A 12,554-nucleotide genomic window follows, 5' to 3' on the forward strand; every position below is an offset into this window, starting at 1 on the left:
CAGTTCTGGTCTACACCAGCAGATGTAGGATTCTAATACCATACCAGATCAAGTGGCCATTCTGGAGTGGGACGCCACGACTGTGAGGAGGGACCTCAAAAATCCATCAAGTAAACAAATAAGTAAATACGATTATATCTTACAAAATTAGCGTTGTTTTCCATTACACAATTTATATTTTCTGTTAATCATGCATATACAAAAGAGAACGAAATGAGTTAGTTTTCAAGGAATGACTATAAAATTTTTGAGTTATTGGTTTTATTCTAGTATCGTGCAAACACATTTTTCATTTCTTTCTTTTTTGCATTAGTATTAGGTTAGGAGCTATCAAACAACGTAAATTTCATGTGACTTACGTATTTCTTGAACCTTACCGAATTATTTTGTATTGTGTAGACTCCAGGCAAAATATGACTCATCATGAATGAAAATAAGGTATCTATAAAGATGTTATTGTTTGCCAGTCTCACAGCTGCAATTCTTGCCTATATAATCGGTTAGCTCACATCATTCTGAGTATTTTCAACCACACATACGGTATAAGTACCACAAATGGTAAATGTTCAGTTGCGCACGAAGACGCGATATAGCAATAGAAAATTATTTGTTAATTTTGTAAATTACAAGCCCCCGGCTGCGCCGGTCCGGCTACGCCGGGGGGGCTTGGCCTGCGGCGCTACCCTGGGCTCCGCCCGTTAAAGCTTAAGATAGTAATATACTGAAGATGTAATATACGAACTTGTTGCACTGAAGATGTAATATACGAAAGCGCTTGATATCTAAGCAACTTTTATTTCTGAACCAACACATTTACATTTCTTAGGAGATGGTTTTGGGGTTGTATCTTCTTCATCACATCCGCGTTTCTGAACCAACACATTTACATTTCTTAGGAGATGGTTTTGGGGTTGTATCCTCTTCATCACGTCCGCGTTTATTCGAAGATCTAGCTTCTTCTTCTGTGTCGGACCTATATTTTGTCGGTGACGTTTCTTGTTCTTTAGAATCGCGTCCGCACTTTTTCCCGATTTCCTCCAATATTTTTTGTGCTAACTCCTGTTCAATCTCTTCAAGTCTGTCGGAATGTATGTTTACACATTCGGGGAGAATCATATCGATTGCGTCTTCTTCCGAGAGGTTATATACCGGAGCTTCACCAACAGCGGTGGTCTCTGGCACGTCCACTTCAGGATTGAATGAAGTCTCATCAAAAAGCTCCTTATAAACGCAATTGATTGCAGGTTTTGGTACACTTACTTCATTTACCTTATGCCAACCTGTATAGAGGATTAATAAATCCCAATTTGTTACCCTTGAACACGCCACGTAAAGTTGCCCGTGGGTGAAACACTGTACCGCATCCAAAAGAAGCCCACAGCGCTCGAACGTTTGCCCTTGCGATTTGTTGATAGTCATTGCATAGCTCAGTTTGACTGGGAATTGCTTGCGCTTGAAGTTAACAAGTGTATCTTGCGCCTCTAAGGTGATCCTAGGTATCATCACCTGTTCCCCTCGGTAGCTTCCACCCAATATTTTACCAACCAAAACATTTTTCTTTAAGTTAGTGACTATGATCCTTGTTCCGTTACATAACTTCGGCGGACAAATGTTACGTATAATCATTAACACACTCCCAACTTTTACCTGAAGACGGTGCAGCGGAAGAAAAGGACTCGTCATTGCATTGAAAACTGAAGTTTGAATATCCGTTCCTTCTTCAACTGCTGTATCAACACTGTTGTAAACTACCTCTTTCTCCTTTGATTTGTCATAAATCATCTGGTTAACGCTGTCCACATCCACATTTGTGGGTGACACTATAGCTCGCTTCTCGAAATATGAAGCATTTAGGTGATTGTTTTCTATGTCATCATATACTCGATCTACCAACTCTTTGCGAGAGTTAACTCTCACGCCAAAGTCTTCACCAAATTCCACAGGACCTGCCTCGCGAGACCCCAGCCTTAATAAAATTTGAGCAAACTTGATATTTTTTCTATCATCTTTCTTCAGACGTACATTCTCCGTCAACTCTAACTTTGTCATATCGTTCCACATGTAACTTGATTTGATGCAGTGCTCAAGTTCGGCATTCTTTCCACCACCCCTAATAACGGGGAGAATCTGCCTAAAATCTCCCGCACAAACAAACACCTTACCACCCATAAACGTATCGTTACCGATGATATCTCTCATCGTGATGTCAAGTGCAGTTAGCGTGTTTTTGTTAGTCATTACAACCTCATCCCAAACAATCAACGACGTCAATTGCAACAATTTTGCGAGCTCTGAGTTTCTCTTGATTCCGCAGGATCTGACTTCATTAAATTCCATCAACGGAATTTTGAACATGTTATGGGCAGTCCTACCTCCATGAAGAACCGTTGCTGCAATACCCGAAGAGGCTACCGCCAAACTTATTTTTCCTTGGGAGCGTACCGTGTCGAGCAAAAGATTCAAGACGAATGTTTTACTGGTACCCCCAGCAGCATTCACAAATATTCCGTTATTATTGTACTGGTCTCCAAACTTCACTCGATATAACACTGCATCATACACTTGCCGCTGTTTATCATAAAAAAAAAAAACACATTATGTACAACTTCCTCCCCCAAAATTTTCTTGTTGTAAGACCTTTCTCTTCGAATTACATTCGCTGTCTTTTCTCCACCCCTCGAAGGGGGTAACCCATATTCAGTGATAAGTCCTCCCCCACAATTCCAGACATGTTTTTGAATATCGTCTAACGCGTCCAAATAAATTTCATCGTTGTAATCGGTCAAATTATTCTTGTGCAGATAGTCACTCGCGAACAAATCTTTTGTCTCCTCCCATATTCCCGATTGATCTTCAAGATCTGAAAACACCAACATGCTCGAAGCTGATTCCTGTTATTTGTGTGATTAATTATCTCCAATATAGTGTTTTTCCATGTTTCTTCGTCACTTAAAAGACCCAAAGCTTTGACGGCTTCTCTGTACGAATCATACATTTTCCCATCGACTGTTCGTAAGTCCGCAAACGACGTGGGCCCCGGCTTATGTGTAAGCAAAAGCCTCAAATAAAACAATTCTACTGTCTTGGTAGTAACAGCGCGTATGCGTCCCAGGGAGAATGTGCGACCACACCTCTCTTCCCAACTTGAGGTCTTTTTATTATAGATGAAATGATTCGGCAACTCATGATAATGCAAAGTAGCAGCGAACGTATTATTCGAACACAATTTAAAGAATGCTGTTAATTGAGTGTCTTTCTGGGTTTTCTTTTTTATCTCTTCTTTTGTGGACTCATCAGTGTAAAACACTTCATTTTCCCCCTCCAAATGAAGATCGAGTGTTATTACAGAAGGGGAACTTTTATGAATGTCAAACTTGAATATTTTCCAAGTGGCTTCATTGGCATTTACAAATCTTGCCTCCTGGTAGTTTTTGACCTCATTCACATCACCACACCCGGTTGTCTTGGTAAAAAGGATACGATCACACCCTTTATTAACGTACTTGGTGACGTAAGCTATGCATTTAATTGAATTTGAGCATTCCACGTTAATGTGAGCATTGTACTTTAAACACAAATACGCGTTGTATGGCACTACCCATGAATTATCTATCGTTTTCATCTCGCCCTTGATTTTGACTTGAAAACAATTGCCCCCTTCACCAATTGATCTCCTCTTATATTCGGAGTACCCATTGTTTCCAAACAATAAATCTTTTCTGCAAGTTTTAGGGAATCCTTTTCCGCACTTTTTCCCTCTTGTGTGTTTTCCTTGGCAACAAAGATTCGATTCATCGTACCCTTTACACGGTCCGTGTATCATACACTTTGTGACAACATCGTAAATTCTTGGCTCCTTTTCCTTGTCAGGAATTTCTGCCGAAATCAACTGAGCGACAGTTTCAGTGGACACGCGTTGTTCCATCCACAACAGTATATGTGCGTGAGGTAGTCCACGTTTTTGCCACTCTATACTGTATAGGTGTGCTCTGACCCGTCCAAAAATATGTTTGTGTGTCAAGTCCTCCATGAGACTATCAACTTTCAATTTGAATACTCTGCTCACCAAGTCTGTGCATCGAACGAACCTGTTTTGTCCATTGCTTCACGCAGTTCAATCCAATTTGGATTCATCGTGAAGGTTATAAAGTAATTTGGTGAACCAAAATAGGTTACATATGCAAGAGCATCCTGTTGCCGCTCCTTCATGTATCTGGGCCCACCAATGAAGGTGGATGGCAACACAACTCTCTGCCCGGTTGCATTCTTCTCTGCAACACTCAATATGTCCGCTCTTTCTTTACGGATTTGTTTCTGATTGAATTCCAAATATGATAGTTTACTCGATTCTACCTTCACGTAGTTATCTACTGTAAATTGTTGAAATAACCGTCGTCCTTTCGTTAAGTAGTTGAAAATATCTTCTCTTTCCATGTATAGCGATGAATAAAACATGGATGTTGTAAGACGGTTGTTTGTTCCCTCTTTTTGCCCAGGTTTACATTTTTTCACCATTTTGTAAGAGTACCCAATATCCCCATTAGGAATCAGTAAAGGATACTGAAATATGTCGTAAAAGAAGTTGGTGTGGTCAACTATTCTGAGAGGAATTGTTGTATTCTCAGCAGGAGAAGTTATCACTATTTGCAAGGGATCTCTGTTTGGACCAAAGTCAACGATCCCCCCAACTTGTGATGAAGAAGTCGGGAGATGATATACTCCTTTATGTTCTCTTGAATTGATACCCTCGGCCGATTTTAACGTTATAGACATATTGGGTATCTTACCGTTCCTTTTAACGTATTCGTCAATGAGCTCTCTCGAAGTCTCAACTTCTCTGAGCATACCTGCTAGAGACATATCAACCAAGTAATTATACAACTGAGTTATTATAGTTTCGTTTTGTGAAACTTCTTTTAACTCTCTCGCTCGACGCTTATCAGTCTCCTTATTCGACCTATAGCTTTTTTCAGCTCTGAGAGAAACTACACAATCGCGCATACTCTGAGTAAGCAACTTGATTTGCTGTTCCTTGTCGTGGTAGAAGTAGAGATCCAAAAATGAATTATCTGATTTCCAGAATGGCTTTTTTTTCCGGCAAATAATTCTGGTTTCAGATAACCAATTCTGTGGTACACCTTTCCTTGGATCTTATAACATACTGAAATGTCTCGCTTGTTTTAAAGCGTACCCGTGGTTTTAAAAGATGTAAAGGAGAATAACGCATTAAAACCGACTAAATTTTGTAGATAACGTTTCGAAAAAGAAGACGTGCCGTCATATAACGCTTTAAGATCTCCTTTAAGTTTCGACAGTAAAAAAAATAATGATAATACATACATACATATACCAAGGTTTTTTTCCCCTTACAAGGGAGGTAGCCAAAAAGGAAAAGGCATAAAATCATTCCCACCCATTCCATCCCTGAATACACTCCACACCCCTCCACCCTCCCTCTCATCTTAGCACCTCCTGGATGATGGGTCATCCCTGCACCTGGGTCAGAAGCAGTGTTGCAAGACACAGCACATCCACAGCAAGGCCGCTTCATTAAATCGGCGACCCCCCCTCTCCGTCCCCCCCATGCATAAAAGGAGAAGACGGGGAGAAATCCCTTCGGGCTGCGTCAAATTTTGCTCACACATACTATCTCACCCCCCATCCCCCCGCCCATTCCACCTCATGCATCACAACATCATCCATATATAACCATTCTCCATTCACCCCTGTCTTCTGTCCTCTCCCGTCCTTCCTCAACAGACATTCACCTCTTCCCCAAAGCCCCCTTCACCCCATCCATCCACCTCATCCTAGGACGTCCCCTCATGTTCACTCCCTCCACATCTGCCTTCCATACCTCTTTTACTAGTCTTTCTTCACTCATTCTTTCCATGTGTCCAAACCATCCTAATACTCTTTCATCAACCTTATCTCCCAACTCCCTTTCCAACCCCGTTCTCCTCCTCACCTCCTCATTTCTCACTCTATCCATCTTAGTAAGCCCCATCATACTTCTCAGACACCTCATCTCAAACACATTCAAACTCCTTCTCTCTTCCTATTTCATGTTCCATGTTTCTGCCCCATACAGTACTGTTGGCACAATCACTCCTTCATACAATCTCCTCTTAGCATCCATTCCCAAATGTCTATTCCTCATTACACTCTTTAATCCACCAAGGCATTTACTCGCTTCTCTCAATCTACATTCTACCTCCACCTTCACTCCACCTTTTCCTGCCACATTTGCACCCAAGTATCTAAAACTATCCACTTGCTCCAGTTGCTCTCCCTTAATGCTCACTTCCAGTCTACTGCCACTTTCACCCCTTGTACATCTCATCACCTTACTTTTACCCACATTTATCTTTAGCTTTCTTTTATCACATACTCTCCCAAACTCTGTCACTAACTTCCTCAATCCCTCCTCCGATCCTGCTACAAGCGCAGTGTCGTCCGCAGACAACAGCTGGCTCACCTCCCACTTTTCTCCATTTTCTTTAACCATCTCCAATCCCTGACCCACTACCCTTTCATTTACCTCTCGCACTACCACATCCATGTATAAGTTGAACAGCCAGGGCGACATAACACATCCTTGACGAAGTCTCACCTTTAGCTAGAACCACTCACTCTCTCCATTTCTAATCCTGACATAAGCTCTACCACTCTTATAAAAACTCTTGACTGCTCTTAGAAGCTTTCCTCCTATCCCATATATCTGCATAACCTCCCACAGTACCTTTCTGTCTACCCTATCGTAAGCCATTTCCAGATCCATAAAAGCCCAAAAAAACATCCTTCTTCTTTCCTATAGCTTTCTCACATATTTGTCTTACCACAAAGATCTGATCTACACAACCTCTACCCGTCCTAAATCCATACTGTTCCTCACCAATTACTCCCTCTGTTCCTTTCCTAATCCTCTCAATCAAGATCCTCCCATAAGCCTTCCCAACTACACTTAACAAGCTAATTCCTCTGAAACTACTACATTCACACTTGTCCCCTTTTCCCTTGTAGAGTGAAACTATAAAGGCATTCCTCCAGTCCTCCGTCACTCTACCCTCTCTCCAGCAAACATTATATAACCTCACCAGCCAGTCCACCATCATTGTACCTCCTTTTTTAGACATTCTGCGTGGCATCCATCCAGACCAGGTGCCTTACCTGCTTTCATCATCTTAACAGCTGCCTTCACCTCATCTTTCCTTATTTCTACTCCATTTTCCTCACTCATCACGGTCATTTTCTTAGCATTTCCCACTGCAACTATCTTTTCCTCCCTAAAATATTCTGCCCATCTTCCCCTTACTGCCTTCTCTTCCATTATCATCTCTCCATCTGCACCTTTTACATTTTCTTCTCTACTTGATTCGCCTCCTCTTCCTCTCTTAATTTCTTTCCAAAACATATTTTTATTATTTTCAAAATTTTCTGTCATACTCTTACTCCACTTCACATCTGCTCTCCTCTTTGCCTCCTTTACCTTTCGCTTTACTTCTCTTTTCTTTTCTTTGTACCTCTCATATGACTCCCTCGTCCTATTTTGTAACCAATCTGTGAAAGCTCGCTTCTTTTCTACAACCTTCTTTGTTTCCTTATCCCACCATTCACTGCCCTTTCTTCTATTTCCTCCTGTCCTTCTTGTTCCACACACCATTCTTACACACTTTGTGACTCCCTCCTTGAACCATCCCCATTCCTCCTCCACACCTAACTCTACTCTATCCTTCACTTCCTCCCACTCCTCCTTCAGCTTCTTCTTGTACTCCTTCTCCTTTTCCTTATCATTTAAAGAGTTCACTCTAAGCACCTCCCTACCTTTTGTCCCTTTCCTCTTTCTCCATCTATCCTCCACTCTCAACTTACCTTCCGCCAAAAAATTATCTGATATTCCCCCACCCTCTCCTCTTAACACACGTACATCCTTAACTCTTCCTATCATAATCCTATTTACCACTACATCATCCATCAACGCTCAATCTACCACCCTTCCCTCCACCACCCTCTCCCATGTGTACTTATGCTTGACTTTCTTCCGAAACACTGTATTTGCTATCATCAAAGAATCATATTGTGACTTCAAAGGATTACTGACGTCACAGGATCACATTGTGATATAGCGAGGTGCCATTCCCTGGGTGCCTGGGCAGCCTAGTAGGGCGGAGTCCAGATCGAGACGTCAAATGATGTCATTCAGGTGATGAGAGGACCTCGTACTGAAGAGCGTTTCCACTAGGCGAGACCCCATCTTTGCTGAATAAAATCCCTCGCCGCTACACAAAGGGGATGTAGGTAAGGTCATACGATGAGAAGGGGTGGAACTCGTAAGAGTCCGTCGTGGTAGGAGGATAGGGTAAAGATGAACGGAGGGGGTCCTCCACCCCGTCCCCCAATCCGACGGTCGTCAGATTGGGGGGGGGGTTCCTCAATAGAGGGGCCTTCCAGTCCTATACCCGCCGACGGCGCGGAGGGGCGGAGGGGCGGAGGGGCGGAAGGAAGGACCAGGAGGGAGTGTGGGAGAGGGGGCCAGAGCCGGAGGCTCATTAGAAGGCTACTCTGGACGGGGGGGATGCTCTGGTCTGCGCGGCCTGAAAGGCCGGACAGCGTGATAGGGCAGAGTCGAGGAAGGGGCCTATTAGGGACGAAAGGAGAGTGGTGCCGTGACCGGGATGTGGAGGGTGTGGACGAGCTGAGCGTCCTAGGCCTCTTGGGTGAGATAGAACTCTTTCTCGAGCGGGACTTCCTGTTGGGTCTACGTGAGCGGCTCCGGGAGGAAGGTGGGCTCACGGACCCGCCCGAAAAGGCAAGCCGCAAGGTGCCAGAGGGCCACGACGGTCGGGGGCACGGGGGCCGCCGAGAGGCCCCCCGCACCACCAGACCCCCACCCCCACCCCCCGAGAGGCCTGGGCTGCCCACCCCGGACGGCCCGGAGACGCCGTAGGACGGACTGCGAGCGGACGAGGCCAAACTCCACGCCCAGGGCCCGACGAAGCAAGCCGAGAGGCGCCAGAGAACCACCGGAGGCACGGGGCCGCCGAGAGGCCTGCCGACCACCAGACACGTCCCCCCGTCCCCCGAGAGTCCCGGGCCGCTCACCCACGGACGACCCGGAGACGTCGGAGGACGGACCGCGAGCGGAAGAGGTCAAAGTCTACGCCTAGGGTCTGACGAAGCAAGCCGTGAGGCGTTAGAGGACCATTGATGGTCGGAGGTATGAGGCTGCCGAGAGGCCTGATGACCCTCAGGGGCGCCACCCTCCGTACCATAAGACACGTCCCCCTGTTTTCCGAGAGGCCCGGGTTGTTACCAGGGACGGCTCGGAGACGTATGGGGACAGATTACGAGCGGATAAGGTCAAAGTCTACGCCTAGGGCCTGACGATGCAAGCCGTGAGGCGTTAGAGGACCATTGATGGTCGGAGGTATGGTGCTGCCGAGAGGCCTGATGACCCTCAGGGGCGCCACCCTCCGTACCATAAGACACGTCCCCCTGTCCTCCGAGAGGACCCGGGTTGTTTACCAGGGACGGCTCGGAGACGTATGGGGACGGATTACGAGCGGATAAGGTCAAAGTCTACGCCTAGGGTCTGACGATGCAAGCCGTGAGGCGTTAGAGGACCATTGATGGTTGGAGGTATGGGGCTGCCGAGAGGCCTGATGACCCTCAGGGGCGCCACCCTCCGTACCATCAGACTCGCAGTAATGGGTATAATCTGGACCAATTTAGATTTAAGAAGGCAATAATTGGTTTACTAATAGGGTGGTCGAAGAATGGAATAAACTAGTAACCATGTAGAAAGCGCTGAAACTATCAGTTGATTAACAAGCAGGAAACAGACTCACCGGTAATAACCAAAGGCTGGCAGCGGGGAGACCGGTCAGTCTGTTTCCGCGCTAGAAGTGAGCACTCGTGCGGGTGGCGGGCCTGCCAAGAAGTGAGGGGTAGGGAGGGGGAGGTGGGGTCGTCAATGCGCATGCCTGCACAGAGCCGGGAATTTTGAATTTCTGATGATTCTGGCGGAATTTTCCAAACCACACTCACCCTTCGGGAAGTGGCCATATGACCAGGAGTGTAGTATGGGCTTATCGCTATAGCTTCACTGTGCAGGTTTCTTTCAGCCGATAATATTTTGTTTTGAATGCGATATTTAAGTACAGAGGCAAAAATTGGTGAAACGGCGTACCTGAAGGAGCGTAAGACATTGTTGCCAAATTTCTTTCGTGGTTCTGGCAAGCGTGACCAACCTGTCCTCCATTTTGGTGCCAATGCCATATTTTGCATCAAACATCGATGCTATTATTATCTATTTGAAGCAATATGTATTCTTGTTTAAGAATAATTTCCTCGAAAAACAGATCCCGCAAAAGGAAAAGTAATATCTTTTGTATTCAGTAATTCATTTTTTCGCCACAAATATCTGGACTATCATTATCTATTTGCAGCGAAATGTGTCGTTTGGAATAATTTCCTCAAAAAATAGATGACGTAAAAGGAAAAAAAGATAATAAGAGAAAGTTCTTCTATGAGGTATGCAGTGGAATGCAGTGGCGTGCTGTAGCATGTGCTTCTCTAGGGCAGCGTTTTCCAATCTGTGGTGCCGAAATCAATTACAGGGGGTGCTAGGAAGTGATGCACACACAAATCACATTCGACATTTCCCATGCTATTTTACTTTTCTAGGGTGCTCTTATTTCTTCTGCAAACAATATTGACAATTTGTTTCTAAGGAATCGAGAAAATAAATCATCAAGCAGTACGCGGCACTTTCTTTTATCCTTCTAATAAAAAGATAGGTATGCTGGACTGCTTAGACATGACAACAGGGGGTGCTATGGTCGGAAAAGGTTGGGAAATGTTGCTCTAGGAGAACGTTTCCTAAACTTTTCCGACCCTACCACCCTCCCTAACTAATATCTTATTACTAGAAGGATAAAAGAAAGTATTGATCACTTCCCAGCAACCCCTATATATGATCTCAGCACCCCAATTTATGAAACGCTGCTCTAAGGTCACCGATATGCTTGGTGTAGACACATCGTATGTCGCCCGTTCTAGGTCGACTCTCTCGGAGGTGACCTCGTGAGCAGGGTCGTCGCTACGCAACAAGCGCTCATTCATAGGAAGACGACGGCGAGGAGACTGCGCCAAGGGGCGATGAGTAGCTGCGGCCGAAGCCGTCACCTTTGCCCTATTATGCGCTTTGGGAAAAGATGGAAGAAAGAATGAAAGATAGAAAGAAACAAAGAACAAGAGAATGAAGTAAGAAAGGAAGAAAAAAGGAAGAAAAAGAAAGAAAATGAAAGAATAAAAGATAGAAAAATGAATAGAACAGAAAATAAAGGACAAAAGAAGGAAGGGGAAGAAAGAAAGAGAGGTAGAAAGAAAGAAAGGAAGGAAGGAAGAAAGAAAGAGAGAAAGAAAGAGAGAGAAAGAGAGAAAGAAAGAGAGATAGAAAAAAAAGAAAGGAAGGAAGAAAGAAAGAAAGAGAGAAAGAAAGAGAGAGAAAGAAAAAAGAAAGAAGGATAGATCGAAAGGAAAAAAAAAAAAAAGGAAGAAAGGCAGAAAAAAGAGGAAAGAGAGGAAGAAAAGCAGAAAGGAAGAGAGGAAGAATGTAAGAAAGATAGGAAGAAAGAAAGAAAAGAAGAAAGGAAGGAAGAAAGAAAAAAGAAAAAATAAAGAAAGGAAGAAAGAAAAAAGAAAGAAAAAAGAAAAAGAAAGAAAAAAGAAAGAAAATGAAAGAAAGAAACGGAAAGAATGAAAGAAAGAGAGAAAGAAGGAAAGAATGAAAAAAAGAAAGAAGGACAGAATGAATGAAAAAAAAGAAAGACAGAAAAAAAAAAAAGTGATAGAGAAAGTCCTTGAGTCAAACTGATTACAAACATGAACACTAGATCACCCATAAGCTCTTCAACTGATGCGACGTCATGGGCAAAGACTAGGTCAGACCGGCGACTCTGGGACTTCTGGTGCTAACATGGCATGACGCTAGCAGCTACAGTTCTTTTCATCACCCAGTTCATTAAAAGCCCGAAGAAAAAGGGATCAAGGATACTAGGACTGCTTCTACTTGCTGTGTCTAACTCGCCATCCCACTCCCACAAAGTGGCAAAACACTGTCCGTTGTAGCATTTTTTTATTATTATCATTTTTTTAGGCCGGCATAGCATGCTGGCCTTTGATAGCTTAGAATTAAAGTGTATTGTGGTTGTTAATATATATATATATATATGTATATATATGTATACTGTATATATATATGTATATATGTATATATATATATGTATATATGTACATATATATATGCATTTATATGTATATATACATATATATATAGATATATATACATGTATGTACATATATATATATATATACATACATATATGTATACACACACACACACACACACACACACACACACACACACACACACACACACACACACACACACACACACACACACACATATATATATATATATATATATATATATATATGTATATATATACATACATACATACATATACCAAGGCTTTTTCCCCCTAACTAGG

The 12,554-nt window shown here is 43.5% G+C and overlaps 1 protein-coding gene across 1 annotated transcript; it reads right to left on the reverse strand.

Moving 5' to 3' along the window:
* Positions 1 to 855: 855 nt before the first annotated feature.
* Positions 856 to 10,294, reverse strand: LOC143036171 (uncharacterized). The gene is made up of 5 exons (XM_076203419.1): positions 10,251 to 10,294; positions 4,089 to 5,107; positions 3,347 to 3,516; positions 2,655 to 2,891; positions 856 to 2,568 (listed from the first exon to the last, which is right to left on the reverse strand). Exons 1-5 carry the CDS (start codon positions 10,292 to 10,294, stop codon positions 856 to 858), a joined length of 3,183 nt encoding a protein of 1,060 aa, XP_076059534.1.
* Positions 10,295 to 12,554: the final 2,260 nt, after the last annotated feature.

The sequence above is a fragment of the Oratosquilla oratoria genome, chromosome 20, assembly GCF_046742065.1.
Source record: "Oratosquilla oratoria isolate Oo_2021 chromosome 20, ASM4674206v1, whole genome shotgun sequence".
Taxonomy (NCBI): Eukaryota; Metazoa; Arthropoda; class Malacostraca; order Stomatopoda; family Squillidae; genus Oratosquilla; species Oratosquilla oratoria.